Source organism: Gallus gallus, chromosome 1 (assembly GCF_016699485.2).
Source record: "Gallus gallus isolate bGalGal1 chromosome 1, bGalGal1.mat.broiler.GRCg7b, whole genome shotgun sequence".
NCBI classification, from domain to species: Eukaryota; Metazoa; Chordata; class Aves; order Galliformes; family Phasianidae; genus Gallus; species Gallus gallus.
In genome coordinates this window covers 42,864,721-42,886,427 of record NC_052532.1, presented here as the reverse complement: position 1 = coordinate 42,886,427, position 21,707 = coordinate 42,864,721, and the positions used below count along the sequence as shown (strand labels likewise).

Sequence of the window (21,707 nt, the reverse complement as noted above, 5' to 3'; positions counted from 1 at the left end):
ACATGCACACATGACTGTACCTATGAGAGCGCAGAGATTATGTAGTTACTTTACAAATCCTAGTTATGAAAATACAGGTCTCAAAGCAGGTCATTATTAGTGTTTGTTAGGTACTATGCTAATTTTATTTAGTCTAGAAGATTATTCAAATACATTTTGTTATGATTAGAAACATATGTAAGGCTAGTAAAAGAATGAAAACTGATGAATATGTAGAGAATTATTTTTATTCTAAGTTTGGAAACTATTCTTTAGAAATCAATGACTTAGAATACTTAGAATTTTTCTTTCCTTGTATGTTTATGCATGTATTTAGTCTGCATGTATATTTTATTACAAAAATAAATTATTTCAGATTAATGGAATTATGAAAATTAGCTTAGAAAATGTGTTTCGACAAGGGAAACTTGTCAACATCAATGGATTTGAATTCTACCATATTTCTGTACAAGATTCTTGTTAAAAAAAAAGTATTTTTACAGAATCTACTTAGTGCACTTGAGCTGGATCCTGATGAAACAAAAAAATGGCTTGCAGAAAATAATAGAAAAATAACTGTTTTACGCGTTAATGAAAGATCATTAACAAGGCAGTATACCACTCTGCTTGAGATGGAACGACATCTTAGAAAAGAAAATGAGAAATTGAAGAGTGAAATTACACATATGGAGACTGCAGTTGAAGGGAGGATTGGACATTTGCAACGATTCAAGGTACAGTTATAGCAGTAATAGTAAACATTTTTATTTTTACAGTTTGGCAGTACATACATTTTTCTAAAAACCTTGAGTAGTACTAGTTTGTTGAATGCTTTTTGTAAGTGCTTGCTCAGTGCTGTTTTATCAAAGCATTCTTTGTACAGAATCCATTTTCTTCTTCCGAAATAGCTTCAACAAGTTCTTTTTATTGAAAGTTTCATATGAAATCGTATTACATTTTTTGGCCCTTCAGGTTGATAGGGCCTGCATTAACTCATCTTTATAAAATATGTTTTTGCAAGTGTGTTATGATGTAGAGGTAACTAATGATAGAATGACCTTGACAGTTCAGCACCAGCAAAATTTTGTCAGTGTTTGTTACAAACAGTGCATAAAGATGTATATTAATGTAGTAAGTTAAAACAGTATCACATTCTAACATGATAATAACTATTATTCTCTTTTTCTTTGGAGTAATTTTTATCTAGTAAATCTCGTTAACCCATTGTATGGATTATTTTCATAGGAAATGGCTAGCTTTAAGATCGCAGCTCTACAAAAAGTGTTGGATGGTAGCGTCCCACTGTCTGAACTAGAACTGGCTAATAAGCAGTATAATGCATTAACTGCTAAATACAGGGATATGTTACAAAAAGATAATTTGCTCGTCCAGCGGACAACGAACATGGAACACATGGAGGTAATGTCTGTGTTGCCTTTAAGCCTTAAGGTTCAAAACCACACCTTGCTGTACGTTCATTCTGCATTTTTTTTTCTGCTCAGTTAATAGAAAAATGGAACTTGTCTTCTGTAGAGTTGGAAGTCTTAATAATGTGGAAATTTATATTTTTGTGTGGAGGAGAGATGTGTGGCATCCTGTTAGATACCTAGAAAATCTAAAAGAAGCTTAATGATCAATCTCAAACATGTACTTAGGTATAAGATGAAATATCCTTGAGAAGTACTTCTTCTCTTCCTGCTGGAAATGATATGCTTAGTATGACAAACTTAGACCATCTAGAATTAGATGAAGAAATCTAGGAACCTAAGTCACTCTGATGATAAATATTCATGGTAGTAGTAGTTTGACAGTAAGATGCAATAGAAAAAGCTTATGAGGCAACTTAAGCTATTCTATTCCAAAATTGTACTTACGTAAAATGTGTTAAGATTTTATAGATAACAAACATCAAGTCTGCTAGAGTTTAATAGTTTGCTGTTATGTTGCAAATTTTCTGTCATGTAGCATGAAAATGAATCCTTAAAAGCACAGATAAATTTCTTGAATAAGGAACTGGAAATCACAAAAGAGAAACTTCATACTATAGAACAGGCTTGGGAACAAATGACTAAACTGGGTAAGTATGGAGGTTGAATTGCAACTTAACAAAAGAAACAGTACCTTGTGTGTAAAAGTTGTATTTACAGTGTTTTAAAATTCATGTATCTGTTTTAAGAAAAAAGTCAAAATTATTTTGTATCTTGCATTAATAGTCTTTTAATTTTTTCAAATAATTTCTGTGTGATTTTTTTTCTTCTGTTTGTCTTCATTTTACTTCCCTACTCTACCAAAACCAAGATTGTCTTTTTCCTCTGGAAACTATTCTGCATTGGCTTTTGGATTGTTGGGTCAAGGGCTTAAAAGTCAGAACTTTCAAAGCTACATCTACTGATTTTATTTTTTATTTTTTTCTAACTCAGTTGTTAGTCAAAGTACTTCATTGATGGTCAGAAAAATGATCTCTTTTTCCTGGATTTGTGTTCTGAAACAAAATGGTTTTTTTTCCAGTATCTAGGGCTTCCTTATTTACATTTTACATTCATTCTCATTATTCAAGAGGAACTCATCCAGTTATTTTTCTTTTAAAGAAAAATTAAATTCCTTGAAGTTTTGCCAGCTAAAAAAAGATGAAGTAAGCACTAAAAGTAGTTATTAGTTTCTCTAACCATGGTTGCAGATACACCCATTTAAAATGGATAATAGTATTTTATCCTCATCAGATATTGTTAAAATGTAATAAGGCAATACTTCTTAAATAGCCGTGCCTCCAGTTTAAAAAGCAGTATAGAATCATGGCTTGGGTTGGAAGGCAACTCTAGGATCATCAAATTCCAACTCTCCTACCACAGTCAGGGTTGCCAACTGCTAGATAAGTACTAGATCAGGCTGCCGAGGGTCCCACCCGACCTGGCCTTAAACACATCCTCGGATGGGACATCCACAGCCTCTCTGGGCAGTCACCCAGCACCTCACCACTATCTCAGTATAACAGGTCCCCAACATCTAAATATATGTTTAGATAAAGTTTATATCATAGAATCATACAATGGCCTGGGATGAAAAGCACCATAATGATCATCCAGTTTCAACCTCCCTGCTATGTGCAGGGTTGCCAGCCACTAGATCAGGCTGCCCAGAGCCACATCCAACCTGGTCTTGAATGCCTCCAGGGATAGTGCATCCACAGTATATAACAAGGATAAATGAAGACTCCTTCAAATTGTAAATAATTTTCGTAGTTGAATCAGCCTGTGTATTCCATAATGTAAATATTTTTGAATACAGGGGATGACAATGCCATGGACAAGGCTACAAAAGCAATAACCAACAGTGAGATTTCATCAATTTCTAAGAAAATTGCCATGTTGGAAATGAAGGAATTAAATGAAAGACAGAGAGCAGAACATTCTCAACGTATGTATGAACATTTAAGGAATACTTTAAAGCAAGTCGAAGAACGCAATTTTGAATTGGAAACAAAGTTTGCCGAGGTAAGTGTGTTGAGAATTAACAACACAATTTGACACATATTAGAAGCATATTCTTGAGTTTTTCGAAAAGTATTAATCAGTTATGTATCGTTATGACTGACAAATTTTTGATGCAAAATATAGATGCCTTTTATGAGTTGAAAATTTGTGTGGCTGCAAATTTGTATAGACATCGGTCTAAAAAAATAAATTCTTACAGTTTATTTCAAATAACATTTGTTCTCTGTAAAACACATGATGATGCAACTTGACGTAGTTTTCTAGTTCATCAGCAAACTTCCGGGAAGAACCCTGTTCTTCACCTGTTTCTTATGTCTAATTCATACAACCTCTTCTCTACTAATTTTTCCCTAATTATTGATTATTTCAATTGTTAGAGTTTTGTATCCCTTTTGTAAGTGAGTGTCATGATTCTTTTGCAGTTCATGTTTTTATGTCACATGCCAAGAATTTTCTGTAGTACAGGAATAGAAGTAATGTGCTGTTGAAGCTGATGATCATTACAATTACTCTTTATATCAGTTTTAATCTTGGTGGATTTCTTTGTCCCCACTATTTCTATTTGAAGTTTGTTTTATAAATTCATTATTTAATAATAGGAGACTTTATTCAATTTTTTAAATTCTAATTTTTCTGATATTCTTAGAGCCTCTTATGATGGAATAATTTCTTCTATTTCGTTAATAGCTCAAGCATTATCTCAGGTAATTAATGAAAATTACACAATCACTTTGAGAATAGGAAATCTTCACATTCTAAACTCATAAATCTATTTCAACGTGACTGTTTTCTTACCCTTTTCACAGTTCCCATAAGAACCTCTATTTGAGTAGTTATTTTTTCAGAGTACTGCCTCAAATATATGAAATGCAGACTATAAGGTATACCAAACAGTTTTGTTTGTTTAGGAAATTAATTATTTTCTTAATCATAGAATCACCAAGGTTGGAAGAGACCTCCAAGGTCACCTAGTCCACTGTCCACCTACCACCAATATTTTCCCACTAAACCATGTCCCTCAGTACAACATCTAAACATTTCTTGAACACTTCCAGGGATGGTGACTCAACTACTGCCCTGGGCAGCCTGTTCCAGCACTTGATCTCTCTTTCAGAGATTTTTCATAATATCCAACTTGAACCTCCCCTTGGTACAACTTGAGGCCATTCCCTCTCATCCTATCACTAGTTATGTTGGAGAAGAGGCAGATTGCCACCTCCCCACAAACTCCTTTCAGGTAGTTGTAGAGAGTGATAAGGTCTCCCCTGAGCCTCCTCTTCTCCAGACTGACAGTCCCAGTTCCATCAGCCACTCTTTGTAAGACTTGTGCTTATTATTTTGAGTTGTATCAAATTAATCCACCACAACTGTATTTGGTAAATTAATTCCTAAAGCTCTGTATGTTCTGTATTGTTTTTCATATGTCCTATCTTTTCCTAATGCTCTTTGATGCAATACACTGTTTACTCAATATTTAACAATCAGGTTGCTTGATAAAATGTTTTTAAAAAAGAACAAAACAAATATGGTATTAGGAATCTGGACAGTTATTGCCAGTATTTGTGTTATCGATCCCAATATGCTAGACGGTATATTAAAGATATAAGTAAAACAGTTCATTTCCTAAAGAGTTTACAGTTTTACTATTCTTATCTTTTTTTAGTTTAAAAGCAAGATCTTTGCTGGAATGATTTTAAGAAAATTCACTAATTAAAATAGGGTTTAATTTAGAAATCTGTTCCATGATCTGTATATCTCTTCCTAAATGCATGCAATGCTGTGAACAAAAGTATGTTTAAGCAGAGAGGAAATAAACTGCTTTTCAAATACAGCTGCACAGTGTTTTGTAATGACTTCAAAGGAAGTTACTTAGGGCACTTCGTTTTCTTTGCAGGTTTGGGATCAGTTGTGCACTTACAATGTCGTTCTCTTTTTTGCTTCTTTTTGAAGCTCACCAAAATCAATCTTGAGGCACAGAAAGTGGAACAGGAATTAAGAGATGAACTGTCAAATAGCGTAAGTAAGGCAGTGAGTGATGCAGACAGACGACAAATCATGGACCTAGAGAAGCGTGAGATGGAGCTCAAGATTGAAGTATCAAAGTAAGTGTTGAGGTAACAAATACATAATGTTTGGAAGTGTGCAAAAAAAAAATCTATACTGGCTCAAATGCTTGCATATAACACTTTTCAATGTTTGATTTTTTTGACATATATATATGCCAAATTTGGAGTTGAAATTAAGCATTTAATTCAGTTTTTTGCTTCATTGTGATTTGAACAAGGAATTAAATGCTGGCCTGGATAGATAATCATAAGCGTATCCTAAAATATTCATTGCTAGTGTGTTTAAACAAATTAATTAAGCTTTTTCTGTTTCTGTGCCACAACCATCCATAACAATGTCCATCCATAATAATGTCATCCTGCTATATTCCTGAATTAGCAAAGTCTGTGGGTATGTGCAGTGATTTTGATGCTGAAAATAGGGCATTCGACTTGGGGAAGCAGAGAATGGAATAGAGAATGAATCCTGTTGCACATTTATGTCTTGAACTGAGAGGGAGATAGAGAAGGAGAGAGGTACTTCACTTAAAAAACATGAGTTTGCTTTCCTTGAGAAGATTACTGGTAGCAAACTTACAGGAAAAATCCATCATAAAAGGTGAGAAGCAATACAAAATAATTTTTCTAACAAGATTGCTGAGCAGTAGAGAAGAGTGCTGAAAAGGAAAAAAACAAAACTTCAAGTATTTGTTATAAGGGGACAAAATAAGCATCTTTTCTTGTTCATGTTCTGTGTAGAGAAACTTAACAGTTATTAGGTGGTTTGAAGCACCTGTTTTTCCTGTAAGGTTGAGAGAACTGTCTGACGTTGCAAAAATGCAAGTTGAAGCTCTAGAGGCACGCCAGCAATGCAGAGAGAAGGAAGTGGAATCTCTTAGAATGCAAGTTTTAGACTGTCAGGTACAGTAATATTAACATTTATTAGCACTCCACTTTGTTTTTTGTTTTTTGTTTTTTTTTTTCCTCAGGGCAGGGAAGAAATGAAATTATTTTACAGTAAATGAGGAACCTGTAAAAGTATTTCAGAAGGATCTTTCCAAACCAATCCTTTGTTCATACCCTTTCAGAAATTTGGGGTATTTACTTTCATATTATGTATATATTTTTTTCCATTTCTAGTTGTACAGCTATTAAAAAAAAAGAAAAAAAAAAGATGCTGAGCTTATTTCTATGTAATTCCTATATAACTAGTAAGAGTCAATTTTTAAACAAAATCAAGAGTGTTGGTAGTGTTCTTTTGTTTTTATTTTTATGAGACAGGCTTTGACTTGTGAAGCTTGAAGATGAAGCTCACTATCTTGTTCTGTTACTAGCTAAAACAATTTCTTGGGATTGTCTCCATCTTCTAGAATTGTTTCAATCCCTGGATATAACACTTCTGCCAGCTTTTATGTTATTATATTCGGTATGCTTAGGTTTGCTTTTCTTCCCTATTTTCTGATATTCTGGAAAGAAACGTTTTTTAAGATTAGTATCTGAAAAGGTCTACTTCAAACATATGGCTGTATTAATAAGGTTGGAAAAATAAAAAGTTCTTTTTAAAGGTTTGTATCTGTGAAATAAAAAGCATGCAATATATAAGATACAAAAGGTAATAGCTGCATTAATACACTGCATTAACGTACTTGAAAAATAATTTTGCTCTATAATTTTGTTCTTAGGCACAGTCTGATGAAAAAGCAGTTATTGCAAAACTGCATCAGCATATCATAGCCCTTCAAGACAGTGAATCCATTGCTGTAGGCAAGTTGGAGACTTTAAAATTGAAACTAAAGAAGGTGGAAATCCACAGTCTACATTTAGAGCAGAAACTTGATGACAGAGAGCATGCCTTATATTTTGCCCGACTGGAAGGAAGGAATAGAGCAAAACATCTACGACAGACAATTCAGTCTTTGCGGAGACAGTTTAGTGGGGCTCTACCTCTAGCACAGCAAGAAAAATTCTCTAGGACAATGATTCAGCTACAGAATGACAAACTGAAAATCCTAGAAGAAGTTCAGCGTGCCCAGCAGGACCGTCAAAATGCTGAAAGTAGAGCACTGGAAGTGGAGTTGAAGCTGAGAAGTTTAGAAGAATTATTAACTGCATTGAAGGATACGAGAGGAGCTCAAAAGGTTTGCTTTCTTACAACTTAGAATAGCAATCTGAATCTAATTTAGCGCTTATGCTAACTTTCATTTCATTGTGTTTCCTGAACCCCTTCCTAATGTAGAGCTTCAAGATCTCAAAATGTACTGTGTCAGAATATGACAGCTATCATTATTAGTTTTACTATTTTAAAAAAGTAACAACATGATCAGTTATTTGCCATGTAAAAGTCAGTGCAGTCAGAATTACTAATTTTCTAATTAAGTGGAATAGGAAATAGGGTCTTAGTGTGAATTAAATTGGATTAAATTTAATGAAATTATGAATTAAATTAAATTATGCACTAAATTAAATTAAATACTGAGTAATATTCTGAGGTGCTGTGGCATGAGCTTGTATTGAAATCTTTGCTACAAATTCCTGACTTCTAAATAAATCCAAGGGAAGTATGGTCAGAAATGTTATTATACCCATATAATTCTACTTAGCCATATTTTGCTACTGTAAAAATACTGCTTTGCAATTTGAATAAGGCATTCTTACTTCTCTTCCAGATCCCTGTGCAGTTGGTTAGGTCATTTGAAAATAATTTAGAGAGAGTTTTTTGACCGTGTGGGGGAAACATTTTGCCTCTCCAATTGTCTTCTGTGCTTTTCATAATTCCTTTTGCCGTTCATAATCTTACCATGCTGCCTCATTCAAAGAAAGAAACCTAAAAAAGCATAATCTTTCCCTTGCTTGGATAAGTACCGCCCTTCCTCAAAGCTGGAACGTAACTGCGTCTAGGTGGCTTGTAGGCTTGGTAAATTATAATACTGTTTATCATTCACTATTAGGTAATAGAATGGCATATGAAGATGGAGGAACTCCATCTGCAGGAACTTAAACTCAATCGAGAATTAGTCAAACAAAAGGAAGAAATGAAGTATTTGCATAATATAATTTCGGAATACGAATGCACAATCAATAATTTGGAAGAGGAAGTTGTGCAGCAGAACAAGGTATGCATTTCTGCATAATACTAGAAAAACAGCATATTCTTTACTTTGTTAAGTGATTTTAAAGTGATTCTTAGTAGTAAGATTTGTAGCATCGTGCTGTGCATCATGGTTCTGTAATGCTTTTTTTTCTGTTTAAGTTGATTATAAAATCTCCATTGCTTTCAGTAAATAAAATGCCTTTATCAAACATTTGTTACAGTTTCATGAAGAAAGGCAAATGGCATGGGACCAGAGGGAATTAGAATTGCAGCGCCAATTAGACATATATGATCAGCAGCAGAATGAAATACTTAGTACTGCTCTAAAGGTACATGTACTGAATTAACTATAAGTAAACTGAGAAGCAAGTTTTTCAGACCTGTTGTATGATATGAATACAATTTTTTCTGTACAGTGTGAAGAGGCCACAGGATCAGTTCCAGACCCTACTTTGCCGCTCCCACAACAACTTGAGCTGGCTTTGAGGAAGGTTCAGGAGCATGTTCGAATAGTTGTGGAAACAAGGGCAACCTGCAAATCACTAGAGGAGGTAATTACATGAGTAACTTACCGTATAAAGGATAAAGGTTGTATTTCTATGTCCATAATTATATTTCTCTAACAAATACCTTTTATGAATGTCAATCAAATGTGTCAATTCCCTTAGAAATTTTTTAACTCAGAAAAAATGTAGATAATATATTTATTTGTAGGTCTTTCAATTGGAACTGACTGTTGGGGAACATTTTTGATTAATTTAGATTATACCTTTACTAGGGTAGGATGTACTTGTACAACATTCAGTTTACTAATCTCGAAAACACCACCACTTTAGTTTTGATAGCACAAAGTGGTTTGCATAAGTGTGTAAGCAGAAGATACCCTGGGACTTTCTTGATCTAACAGTAATTCCATACAGCCAAAACTGAATACAGAAAGCCTTTTGATTGTAAACCCATTTAGACAAATCTTTGTTAGATTTTTTAAAATGTAAGCTCTTTTCTTGCAGCATTTGAGTTCTGTGAATGCAATAATTGCTTTCTGTTGTAGAAATTAAAAGAAAAGGAAGCTGCTCTGTGCAAAGCTGAACAAAATATTTTATCCAGAGACAAAGTTATAAATGAACTAAGACTTCAGTTACCTTCAACGTCAGAAAAAGAGAAAATAATAGCTGAATTAGGCAAAAAAGAAGATGATCCAGAGTACCATCATGCAATAAAAGTTGCTCATCAAACTATTGCAAATATGCAAGCACGATTAAGTCAGAAGGAGGAAATGTTAAAAAAATACCAAGATCTGCTTGCTAAAGCAAGAGAGGTATTTATGTTTTACATAAACTTTTTTTTTCCATTTGTAAGGTTTTAGTTGATCCTTTGTTAACCTCACTGCTAGTGGATTTTTTTTTTTATCTCAGAGAGAACAGGATACAGTTACTTTTTTTTTTTTTTTCTTTTTCTGTAGAAAGTTTGTGTATTATTTTTTAATTTCTTTAAATAGGAGGTTTGCTTAGTCAAGAGGTTTATGTATATGGTATATACCTAGGAATTAAGTTAGTATGAAAGGAAGATAATAAAAATTAGCTGTGAGAAGCGGACTCCATTATTCCAGAGACTTTTCAAGTATTTGCAACACCGATCTGTAGACTGCATCTTGTAGTAAATTTGGAAGGCATATGAAAGAAAAGCATTTATGGAAAACACACTTCTTAAATATGCTGTCATTTAAAATATACTTTTAAAGTATAAACCTTGTGTTAAAACATAATTTTGTATTCTTAAAGCAAATTCTATAATTTTTAGATTCTTAAAATGTATTTTAAAATAATAAACCTTGTGTTTAGGAGATATTTCAAGACTAATGATGCATCTATTTTAGTGTGTTTGGATCAGAAGTACCTATCTGAAGCATCATTGTTTAGTTAACATATATAGTTATTTTATCTGAGAGAAATAAAGTTTTAGGATAGGAACTAAAACAGAAGATGCAGTCTTAAGAATGCACCTACTATGCTCTGTCTGCTAGTAGACATTCAACCCATAGGATCACATTAATGTTAGTCCAAAGTAAGCAGCCCTGAAAACTGTAAAGTATGGATATCACTACCTATCGTGAATCACAGTTGGTGAGGAGTACCAACAGCTGGTTTGCTTTCTAGCTCCTGTCCTTTTGCAGTATGCTACTTACAATATATCTTAAAACTGCAATAGTCAATTTTTTTTTAGTAGTAAGTACTGAGAAGAGGGAAAAAAAGAAAGGTATAATCATTAACAAAATGAAAAGTCTTTTGAAAAACAGAAGAACTGGAGGAAAAATTGAGGAACAATACTGAGCAATAACTGAAGAATTAATTTGGAGGGTACTTCAGTTCCATATGCATCAGTGGAATCACATTTTTATTTTCAATTAACAGGAACAAGAGGAAATAGCAAAGAAACACGAAGAAGACATTAGAGTTCTACACCAGAAGTTAGATTTGTGCGCTGAGAATTCTCTTAATAAATTGAAACAGACTGCTTTGGTGAGTTATATGTATTTGTGGGATTAGTGAAGTTGTTCCTATATTTTGAAACTGGTTACTCACAAGATCAGTTTTGTAGTCAAAATTAAGTAATAATGATGATGAAAAATAAATAGATGGTCAATACAGAAAGAACTTCAGAAATTCTTGAATTTGAGATAGATGAATTAGAGGACACGTGTAAAACACAAAGTTTCTGCTTTAGACTATAACATCATTCTTTCCATTCTAATCTATAGGCTTACAGGGAAGAAGGTAGGTTTATTTTTTCTTTATTCTTTTCAGTCAGTTGCATTAAGTCCATTTTAATGCAGATTTTCCTTTGGCAATTGATGATAAGGTGACACCCATATGTAATCGGTTATTCTGTAGATTTTTCCATGTGCAAAGTTCTTTTCAAAGTAGTAGGAATTGTATCACAGTAAATAAACATGCTAAATACTAATGTTTGGTTAGAATTGAGTTTAAAATGCATCACTAATCTGTGATTTGAAGTGTAAGATGTTTATCACACACATTTGTTCTGTTTTGCAGGATTTAATGGAAAATCCTTCTTTATCACTTAATAGCAACAAACACTTCCTCCGTTTAGCTGAAATGGAGCAAACTGTAGTAGAACAGGACAATTCTCTTGCTTCACTTGTTGGTAAATTAAAGAAAACATCATCTGATTTGGAGAAACAAAAGCAGATTACTGTAATGAAAATCAAAGAGTTTGAGACTATCAGAGCCCAGTAAGTTTTTAGACTGTTAGCATTAAGTCACAGTTGGTCAGCTATGCATTGCTATTACTGAAGTGGTCTGTTGAATTGAGCATATTTTAGCTGATATTTAGGTTTGGCTAAAAAAAATATAAGAGTTATTATGGTTGGTAAATGTAAACTATTTTTGCTTTAAAAGACCTTCGTTAAGGCTGATATTGAAAAATGTGACTTGAGAAAATGTTTTTCAGTTTTAAACTTTGTGCCATCCAATCAAAAACAAAGTATTTAATTAGTCTTGGTATGAGAGTTGTCTTTAAGTATCACAATCAAGTATTGTGATACTTGCTCTGCACTCATTACCACCCTCACTCACTACCACCCTCACTACCACACTCAGGACTTGTGGCCTGAAAAGTTTAAACACATGAAAATTTAACACCTGTTAACAAAAAAAAAAAGGTTGATGGTTTCCTTAGCAGTCAAGGACAGGAATTAAACTAGAACATTGTTCTAAACTGATTTGTCAATTATTCTTGAATAATTTCCTTATTAAGTGGAGACACTCTTTACTGAGACGGCCTTTTTTGATTTTCTTTGCTATTCGCAGTGCTGTATACTATTTCTTTACTCATGAAATGGTAAGGCAGTGGAACAGGTTGCCCCATCCCCAGATGCATTCAAAGCCAGACTAGCTGGGGCCTTGGGCAACCTGATCCAGTGAGAGGTGTCCCTACCCATGACAAGTGGGTTGGAACTAGATGAGCTTTAATGTCCTATCCAACCCAGCCCATTCTGTGTTTCTACAATGGTTTGCTTTAACAACAAAAAATACAATGTTTTATTTGGAGTTTGCTAGCTAATAATTAACCAGTGTGCCCTATTAATGCTTATTTTACACTAGGCTTCAGGAAAAGCACACAGTTGATGTGGAACTATTGAAAGATGAAGCAAATGGATTGAAGAAAGTGCTATCTCACACAGAGAAGGAACTAGTCAATGTGAAAGCTGAACTAGAGGCTCAAAAAGAAGCAAACAAGAGAGCACCTACAGCAACAATGAGGAGCCTAGTGGAACAGCTGAAGAACCAGTTAGCCCTAAAAGAGAAGCAGCAGAAAGTCAGTCAACAAAAATAACATATCTAGGTCACAGACAAAAATTAATGCTTAAAGTGGCTTAATGTATAAGAATTCTATGTATGGTACAGCAAGAGTTGAAATATAGTTGCATGATCTAACATAAAATAAAATAGAAAACAACATCTTGTTTTCTAATGTTCATATTAGCAGCTTTTTCTCGTATTAGAACTTGCATTTTTTATTTTCAGGCTTTGAGTAAAGCCCTTCTGGTACTTCGAGCAGAAATGACTGCTAATGCTGAACAGCAGATAATTTCTGCAGCGTCACAAAAAGAGGCATATATGAATGTCCAGGAGATTGTTGACAGAGAAACAAAGAGGCTCATGGTAAGTACACGGTAATGTCTTTGTATTCTATTATTATGTTGCTAGTATATCTTGATGGGTTTTTTATGTGTTTTTTTTTTTTTTTCTAGACACAGATAGAGGAACTAAATAATCAGATTTCAAAACTTACAGATAACCTTAAACTAAGTAAAAACAGGGAGAGTGCTTTGTTAGATGAAAGGGATGAGCTGAACCAAGAACTTCAGAGGAAACAAAAGGCATTTACTAAAATGATGAGAGAAAAAAGTGAAATCGAAATGGAAAATGAAGAACTGAAGAAACGGATCAGGAGGCTAACCACTGGTATTCAGGTAGAAGTGATTTTTAAAAACACGTTTCATCTTGGTCGAGGTTTTATATTAGATGGGCTGGCCTGATGGAGGAAAGATTAACTACCTTTGACAGGTATTGAGACCAATACTCAATTTAAAACTGTATGTTTGCTACTGGCTGGGTTACACATGAGCTATTAGTTTTTCCTGTTGGAAGTATGTCTCAAATACATTGAACAGGCTAAAAGATACTTTTTCCCTTGTAACAAATTTAGAGTCTGAAGAGCTGAATTGCCACTTTTAAAGCTGTTATGAATTGCTAGCTTGAATTTTGTGATCTTCCTGTCTGCCCTCACTTCTCTGTTTGGAAGTATAACTGTCTAAACTCTGTTTTTGAATTCAACTACTTACTACTGAATTAAGTTTTGAATGCAGAGTTAAATTGTTGAAGTAAAGATAATTTTTAAAGGATCATTTATGTTGTAAGCTAATTCTACTAATTGGAATTAAAGTCTTTATTTTTGGAGGGGAGAAAAATAATTAGGTAGTAGTCATTAAACATCAAGTTGAAATTTTGTAATTTATCAGAACAGAGCTGGTGAGCAAAATCTGATAGATGAACTTCAGAAGAAAGTTAAGAAATTGGAAAATGAGAAGAAGTGTGAAGAAATAGAAAAAAAAAGTATAAAAGAAGACAAGGTATGTGAGAAATAAAAATATTGTAGCTTTGAAAGATATCATCCTAAATGTAGGCAGTTCAGCTCTTCCCACTGCCTCCTAAAACAACTGTGCACCAGCCAAACTTGATCAAATCAAAAACAGTTTCATGTCAGTCACTTTTTTGTATTCCCTGTGGTCTTAGTCACTGCTTGTTGCTTAGTACTAAGTGTTTGTATTTTAATGCCTTCCTGCCCTTTTTGTAGAATTAAAAGTCCACAGGATGTAGAAAACTAACATTTTATAGGTAGCAGTGAAATTGATTAAGTGAAATTAAATGCTTGTTCACAAAATCAGTGCAGTGATAAAAATTTGAAGCACTTGAGGAGCAAAAAGTATGAAGCAATTATGTGTCTGTAAGTGGTTATTCTTCACAAAAGCAGTCTGCACTTCCAGGAAGTTCTGATCTTCTGGAGATATGTTCATTTTACAATTGTTTGTTTTTCTGCTTCTTATTTTTTCATTTCAGTAACTAATTACTGGCTTGTCACAGTAATCATTCATGCTCTTCATGATATTAAATATGATTTCAAGACTAAAGTTATGCTTGCAGTTAGTTTGAGATTTTTTACATACTTACTGCTTAGTGTTTAAAGACATTTTTCACAAAATTTCTTCTTTTTTTTTTTTCCTTTTTGCAAGAATTTACTTTCTGTCTGTCTTTTACTAACTGTAACTTTAGAGTGAAGACAGGACAGAAAGTACAGGGATGAAATGAAGGAAGGGAAAAGTCCAGTGACAGAATAAAAAGGGTGTTTACAGGATGATTTTTAAGTAGTCATTTGTGATCACATACATACAGGTTTTAATTGATGAGTATTTTATAAGCACTTAATTTTAACTGTAAGAAAGTACAAATGAGCAGCTTTGCAGCAGGAACGTAAAACCTCCTGGTGAGCTGCAAGAACAAGGATAGATATCCTGTAAATTGGCATAGGAAAGCCCTTCTTTATCTTCTTTACAAATTTGTAATGTAAATTAAAAGGATATATTTCACAAGCACGTCAAATTTTTTTTACAATCTGTCACTTTTTTTTTTTTTAAGTGAACATTAAAATGTGAAGATGAATTTGATAACATAACATTAAATTGTGTCAGCCTTTTATGCCAGTTACTGCAGCAAGTTTAGAGTATCCTACTTGGAATGATTTTTACCTAATTATGGTCTGATGTTTCAAATTTGAAAATGTAAAATATGCTCTGCTTGGTTTTCAATGTGTTTGTTTGCTTTAAGAAAACAGTTTGAAAAGAAATGCATAATTTGTGTATGTGCTTCACAGACCTCAAAAGAGGAAATAATTAGATGGGAAGAAAGTAAAAAATGGCAAATCAGAATAGAAGGGATGCGGAACAAACTTAAAGAAAAGGAAAAGGAAACTGATACTTTAGCCAAACAGTTCACTACATTGAAGGAACTTTATTCCAAGTGAGTTGTTTTTAATACATTCTGCTACAAAGTGATGGCATAGGAGAAATCCAAATATTCTTGCCACATAATCATAACATCTCATTACAAGATTTATGCCTACATTTGATATTGCTATTGAGATTAAAATAATTATTTAATTTTCAGGCAGCAGGCTACTCCTTTAGTATCCTTTCACTTGCAGGAAAAAACACAAAGTTTCTTTTCTTCTACACCTGTAGAATAAACTGTCTCTGAATAAAACTAATTCATGTGCCTTATTATGCTTCTTGTATATGGTGTTCTGTTGTTTCCCTGAAACAAGTAGAAGTTTCAGTGAGACAGACTGAATCTCGCCTCAGTGTTATTGAATTAGACTATTAGAACTGGATGGTGTGCCACTGTTGTGTCATGCTGCTGCCGTACTGACAGTTCTAGCATGATGAGACAGAAACATTTTTTAAAGAAAACATAAAAAAAACCAACCACATTTGTATGGCTTCCATGAAAGTTAAGTTTACTTCAGTACAGTAATGGCAGGATTGCAGTGATGATGGTTGGTGATGACCTCCAAATGATGATGGTAGCTGTAACTGTTGTTAGATTGTGGATTGAAATTGGTTCAAAATGGCATTTGTCTGAGATGGGAGCAAATCTCTCAGGAATTTAATATAAAACACTGGCAAGAACAACAAATGACTTGTGACTAGTGTGCTGCTAACTTCATGCTTGCTTTTTTCCCCAATATTTGTGATGTGTTTATTTATTTATTTTTGTAAAGCTGTGACTGTATGTATGGTAACTTTAATTGACAAAAAGGGTGGTGCAGTACAGTGAGAAAATAAATTACAAGGATTATTTCAGATAGGAAAATATTTTCTCCTGAAGAAAGCAAGTCAGCAAATACAAAGAAGGTTTTAGCAGCAATTTTACTGCATCTTGCAGGACTGAAAAAGAGAAAATTACTCTTCAGAAGAAACTGAAAAATACTGGTGTTACTGTTGACCGTGTTGTTGGAGTAAGAGCCTCAGAGACTGAAAAAGAACTGGAAGAACTAAGGAAACGGAATCTAAATTTAGAAAATGAAGTTGCTCACATGAGGTGAGAGGCATTTCAAGAAAATCTGTAAAAAATATGAAATCATAGAATCAGAGAATTGCTCAGGTTGGAAAAGACCTTAAGGATCATCAAGTCCAACCACAACCCAACCATACTACCCTAACTCTAACAACCCTCTGCTAAATCATGTCTCTGAGCACCACATCCAAATGGTTTTTAAACACATCCAGGATGGTGACTCAACCACCTCCCTGGGGAGCCTACTCCAGTGCTTAACAACCCTTTCTGTAAAGAAGTTTTTCTGATCAAAATGAGAAAAAAAAAAATCTGTGTAAAGATCCATTAGATCTAGTGATACAATCAGGAAAAAAACCAAAACCAAAAACAAATAAAAAAACCAGGGCAGGTTGCAAAAGCCCTACGAGTCTGTGATGAACAAGTTTAAAGCTTCCAGGGAGCAATTGTGCGTGTACAGAGATTATACAGCATTGGTTTGTTATCTTAAAAGTGAAACAGTATAAAAAATATATGACTCCTTTTAAGTAAAATTGTAATAATTTCAAGTTGATGAAAGATTCTGGAACTTAGATGTTGTAGTTATGGAGTGTATTTCTAATCATTATATCCATTATCGCAGTGCATAGTGTACCTCTGTAGTAGAAGGTGTAAACATCTCAAAAGAGCAGATTCCTTTTCCCAAAGTAGGTACTCTTGATTTATGGGGATTAGCTGAAATTGTATATATGGGTAACATTGATTTAGTATGACTAGTCCATTAAAATTAGAAGTTTCAGTCCAGTAATCCAGAAGTTTGTGTTTGTTTTACATAAAGGTATGCTGTTCTGTATTAATAGCCATTTTTTATTTTGGCTTGATTCATTTTTGGATGTAGAACACAGCAAGCAATTCCACGAGATTCTGTTGTAGAAGAATTACATTTAAAAAATCAATACCTTCAGGAAAAGCTTCATGAACTGCAGAGACAGTGTTCAAGAGAGGCATATTCTAGGCCCTCGGTAAGTTAATAATATGACCCTATCACCACTGGATCTACTTAACAAAAATATTTATTATCAGTTACTGTTCTGTATCATTTGGGAAATTTTATTTCAAATAATCATTATTCTAAAACAGAATATGAAATACTCAATTTCTTGTATAGAAAAAAAAAAAAAGAACTAGTTTCTGAGTTCTGCAGGTAGAAGCTGAAATACTCGATTTCCTATAGTGGAGAAATAAGGGATATATACTGTCAAAAATGTGTGTCTGCAACCGAGTGACTACTTTATACACCATGTTGATTGAAAAATGTGGCACGCAGAGTTTGAGGAGATTTTTAGCTGTGTTTCTGTTACATTCGATATAGTTTGTTCTGTGTTGATTTGTACAAAATTAATTGTATTGTTAATAATGAGTTACTACATTTTCTTAATTCTTCAGGAAATAGATTCAACAGTACACTCTGTTTCTTTATTTCTTCTTTTGTTTTACTGTCTTCTGCTTTTCTTGCATGCTTCATTCTGTCTTCAACTTGAATTAGAGTACATATTATCAAACTGAACTGAACAAGTCTCTTCCTGTCAGTGTCAGTAAAGAGAAGTGTTTGAATTACCTCCAAAAGAAATCTGTTTCAAATAGGGATGGAATCAAACATCAGACTGATCTTAGCACTTCTGGTAACAATGAAATAGATGAGGAAGCAAGCATACAAAGTTCCATTGTGCATAATGAAGGCCATGAGGCTACCAGGAATGCAGGCACAGAAGTCAGTCCTGAGCAGCAGCATCCTGAACATAATGAAAAATGCAAGGACACAGATATTTCTTTGGAAGGATTGAAAAACAACAATACCGCTGAAGATGGTGAAGAGTATTGTAGTGATAAAGAACAAAATATAACCCAGCCTGAAAATGGAAAAACTAATGAGGAATTTGGAGACGAGGACAGAAAGCAAGAAATATTCAAGCAATCAAGTGTTGATGAAGAACAAAGCGTAGAAAAGCTTTATTCTAACAGAATGAGCTGCAGTCACTTTTATGCAGGAGAACCTTCTAATCAAGTTAATGATGATGAAGCAGAAAAAATAAATGTGAATAATGAAATGAATCAACACACTTCAGAGAATAAATGTGAAACTTACCGAAGCAATACAGAGAGAGTTGAAACAACCCCAGAACTCTGTGAAATGCCTGAGGTTTGATTCTATAGCAGTCCTCTAGCATTTTTTCTATAGAAGTGACACAGAATAGTTTTGAATGGTCTGCAGTGATATTGAAGTCATTACCAAATGGTCCATAAAAACAAATCTTACACTTTCACAATTCATTTGTATGTCAGCTCACAACTAAGTTGTCAATTCTACAGTTTTGATGCAAAAAGCTTACAAATAATCATAATGATGCATGCAGCCCAGTGATCATTCTTTAGAGACATATGGTGTGATAGTATGGTGTGATACATTTAGAAAAAATGTACTATACTGAAACAGTACTTTATTCCTATAATCTTAACAGTGCATTAATGGGTCATACAGTTAATTCCATAATTACATAAATAAAACCTACAGATTATTGTATCATCAAAAGGATTTTGTCTTTACTAGTAACGGCTAATAATTTTTCATATACCTACATTTGCAATTGGCATGCAAAGTACTTTTTATGTAATAGCCTCTGTGGGTAAACTCTTAAAATATAGGAACTGATTTGTTCTATGATCTATTTGACTTTATTTAAATTCTTATGCTATATGAAGTATTTAATAAACATATCAGAATATGTCCTTAAAATTAGATTTTGTTCCCAGGTCATGTCACAGCTTACTATACTCAGTAGCTTTTCTGTCTTTTAGACTTTGAACTTCATTTGTAATCAATAGTTTGATAGTTAATTGTAGTTTGGCCTTTTTTTTTTAATGAGTTTATGCTCATTTGTAAGCTTTCTGTAAAGGCTAAGCAAGTTTAGAAAATATAAGAAATATAGTTAGAGCCACAGAATCGTAGAATCATTAAGGTTGGAAAAGACATTTAAGATCACCTAGTCCAACTGTCAATGCATTGTCACCATGCCCACTAAACCCTGTCCCTAAGACAAAGGAGATTAGATCTTGTTAGTTGGTGATACAACTGTTCAGTTATATGTCACAAAATTTCTGTGATGAAAAAATTCCAAAAAGGTGGTAAACATTTTGTTTTGATTTTTTTTCTGTGATAAATACTAATCATCTGTTGCTGTTATCAGCTACAACTGATACAGTGAATAGTGTCTTATGATTTAATAATGATTATTTTTCCTCTGTTTTCTGAAGACATCAGGAGTAGGATCAGATGATCAATATCAAAGAGAACAAGAGGTTCTAAAGGAAAATCTAAGATTATCATCTGAAAATGTTGAGCTAAGATTCCAGCTAGAGCAAGCCAACAGAGATTTGCCAAGACTAAAGGTAACACCTCTCTTCCATTTGTCCCCTTTAACCTGGCACAGGTTAGTGGATATCTTAAAAAAAAAAAAACCTGATGTTTGTATATATTGTGTACTCATCATGTTCTTACATAAGATAAAAGAAAGCTTGGTAAAAATTAATGTCATTGTAATGGGAAATTGCTTTCTTTTTAATAAAACCTACTGTAATTTTGTTACTGTTAATCTCGATTTGAAATCTAAATAAATAAGTTCCTTATTAACTTGTTCTATTAGGACCAAGTAAGTGACTTAAAAGAAATGTGTGAACTTCTCAAAAAGGAGAAAGCAGATGTTGAAAGAAAACTGGGCAATGTTAGAGGGGTGAGTATTGCAACAACATTTTTCATCACAATTACATTATATGAAAAAAGTGTTTTATTTAAGGTAAATTATTTTGAATGAACTGAAAGCAAACAGTGAACGTTCTTGTTTATTTTACTGTTGAAGTGTTACAATAAATTAATAAAATTCAGTCAATAGGACCATTAGAATGAATAGAGCTGTTATATTAAATATTTGCAGTATTGCAGCTATGTTTTGTCATTTGCATTAAACCTGTCTTCAGAAACAAGTTTGTACCAAAAAGAGGAGTTACAGCCTTTGTAATAAAGATTACATTTATAACACCTTTTTTTTTTTATTTCATGCAGATGTTAATGTAACTTGTTAGTGAAGGTGTTCTACTACGCAAGACTACACAAATTTTACTTTAGCCATTGTCAACTGCTTTAATAGAGCAATATTTGAAAAGTTACAGGAAAAAAGGCTTCAGCAATGCTGGTTGCCTTTCCTTTTGCTGACTTCTCAAATTTATTTGTGTGAAGCAGAAATGAAGCAGAATTAAGCAAGTGCCTTGAATTATACAAGAAGAATGAATTCTGCTTTGAGGTACCTGGAAAGAATTGTATCTTATGCAATTGTAACTTTTGGATAAGGCAGTTCAGTCTGTAAAACTGCTTCATTCAAACATTCTGAGGAGGCAGCAAATTCTGAAACTTCCTTTTCAGACACAAAGATCTATTGGGGGTTTTTCTCTAGTTCTACTGTGTACAGCCACAAAACCTCTAATCCCTTCAGTGCTTTTAAAGAAGAAAGAAGTAATATTCACTTCCAAAACTTGCCTCACTATATATCTTTATGTAAGGCTCCCAAAATCCTTCCCCATTTTCTGCTCTACTGTGGTGTTTACCTCTGTGGAAAGGAGGTACTTCTGGCCCCAAAACTGGAAACAGCAACATTTTTAAATCATTATTGCTGAGGAAGTCCATTGCTGCAAAGCATATAAGGAAATAAAGGCATTTGAACATTCTTTAAAGACTTTTCTACCTCATAAATAGGATGGTTGAAGAAAATAGAGAAAGTAATTGTGGATTGCCGTGACTTATAAAAGTATGGTTCCTAAAAAAAAAAAAAAAAAAAGAAAAAAAGACCCTTTTTTAGTTCTTTAAGCTCACAGGCAGTTGTGAGTTTTTCCCTTTAGATAGTGTTAGTATTCAAGCACT

At 33.5% G+C, this 21,707-nt stretch overlaps 1 protein-coding gene across 6 annotated transcripts in view; it reads left to right on the top strand.

Moving 5' to 3' along the window:
• The window catches only part of CEP290 (centrosomal protein 290), a 50,657-nt gene that overhangs the window by 20,518 nt on the left and 8,432 nt on the right, over positions 1-21,707 (top strand). For 5 of the 6 annotated variants that reach the window (XM_040671177.2, XM_040671180.2, XM_040671196.2 and 2 more), the window contains 23 exons: positions 483-713; positions 1,225-1,398; positions 1,945-2,056; positions 3,265-3,470; positions 5,421-5,572; positions 6,325-6,436; positions 7,198-7,653; positions 8,464-8,628; positions 8,828-8,935; positions 9,023-9,157; positions 9,658-9,924; positions 11,018-11,125; positions 11,660-11,859; positions 12,731-12,944; positions 13,154-13,291; positions 13,381-13,602; positions 14,152-14,262; positions 15,561-15,706; positions 16,631-16,786; positions 17,637-17,760; positions 18,285-18,938; positions 20,051-20,185; positions 20,440-20,526. In XM_040671177.2, the coding sequence (XP_040527111.1) occupies positions 483-713; positions 1,225-1,398; positions 1,945-2,056; positions 3,265-3,470; positions 5,421-5,572; positions 6,325-6,436; positions 7,198-7,653; positions 8,464-8,628; positions 8,828-8,935; positions 9,023-9,157; positions 9,658-9,924; positions 11,018-11,125; positions 11,660-11,859; positions 12,731-12,944; positions 13,154-13,291; positions 13,381-13,602; positions 14,152-14,262; positions 15,561-15,706; positions 16,631-16,786; positions 17,637-17,760; positions 18,285-18,938; positions 20,051-20,185; positions 20,440-20,526 (4,413 nt within the window). The remainder of the gene's footprint in view (positions 1-482; positions 714-1,224; positions 1,399-1,944; positions 2,057-3,264; positions 3,471-5,420; positions 5,573-6,324; positions 6,437-7,197; positions 7,654-8,463; positions 8,629-8,827; positions 8,936-9,022; positions 9,158-9,657; positions 9,925-11,017; positions 11,126-11,659; positions 11,860-12,730; positions 12,945-13,153; positions 13,292-13,380; positions 13,603-14,151; positions 14,263-15,560; positions 15,707-16,630; positions 16,787-17,636; positions 17,761-18,284; positions 18,939-20,050; positions 20,186-20,439; positions 20,527-21,707) is intronic. The other variant, XM_004937603.5, reaches the window with a different exon arrangement.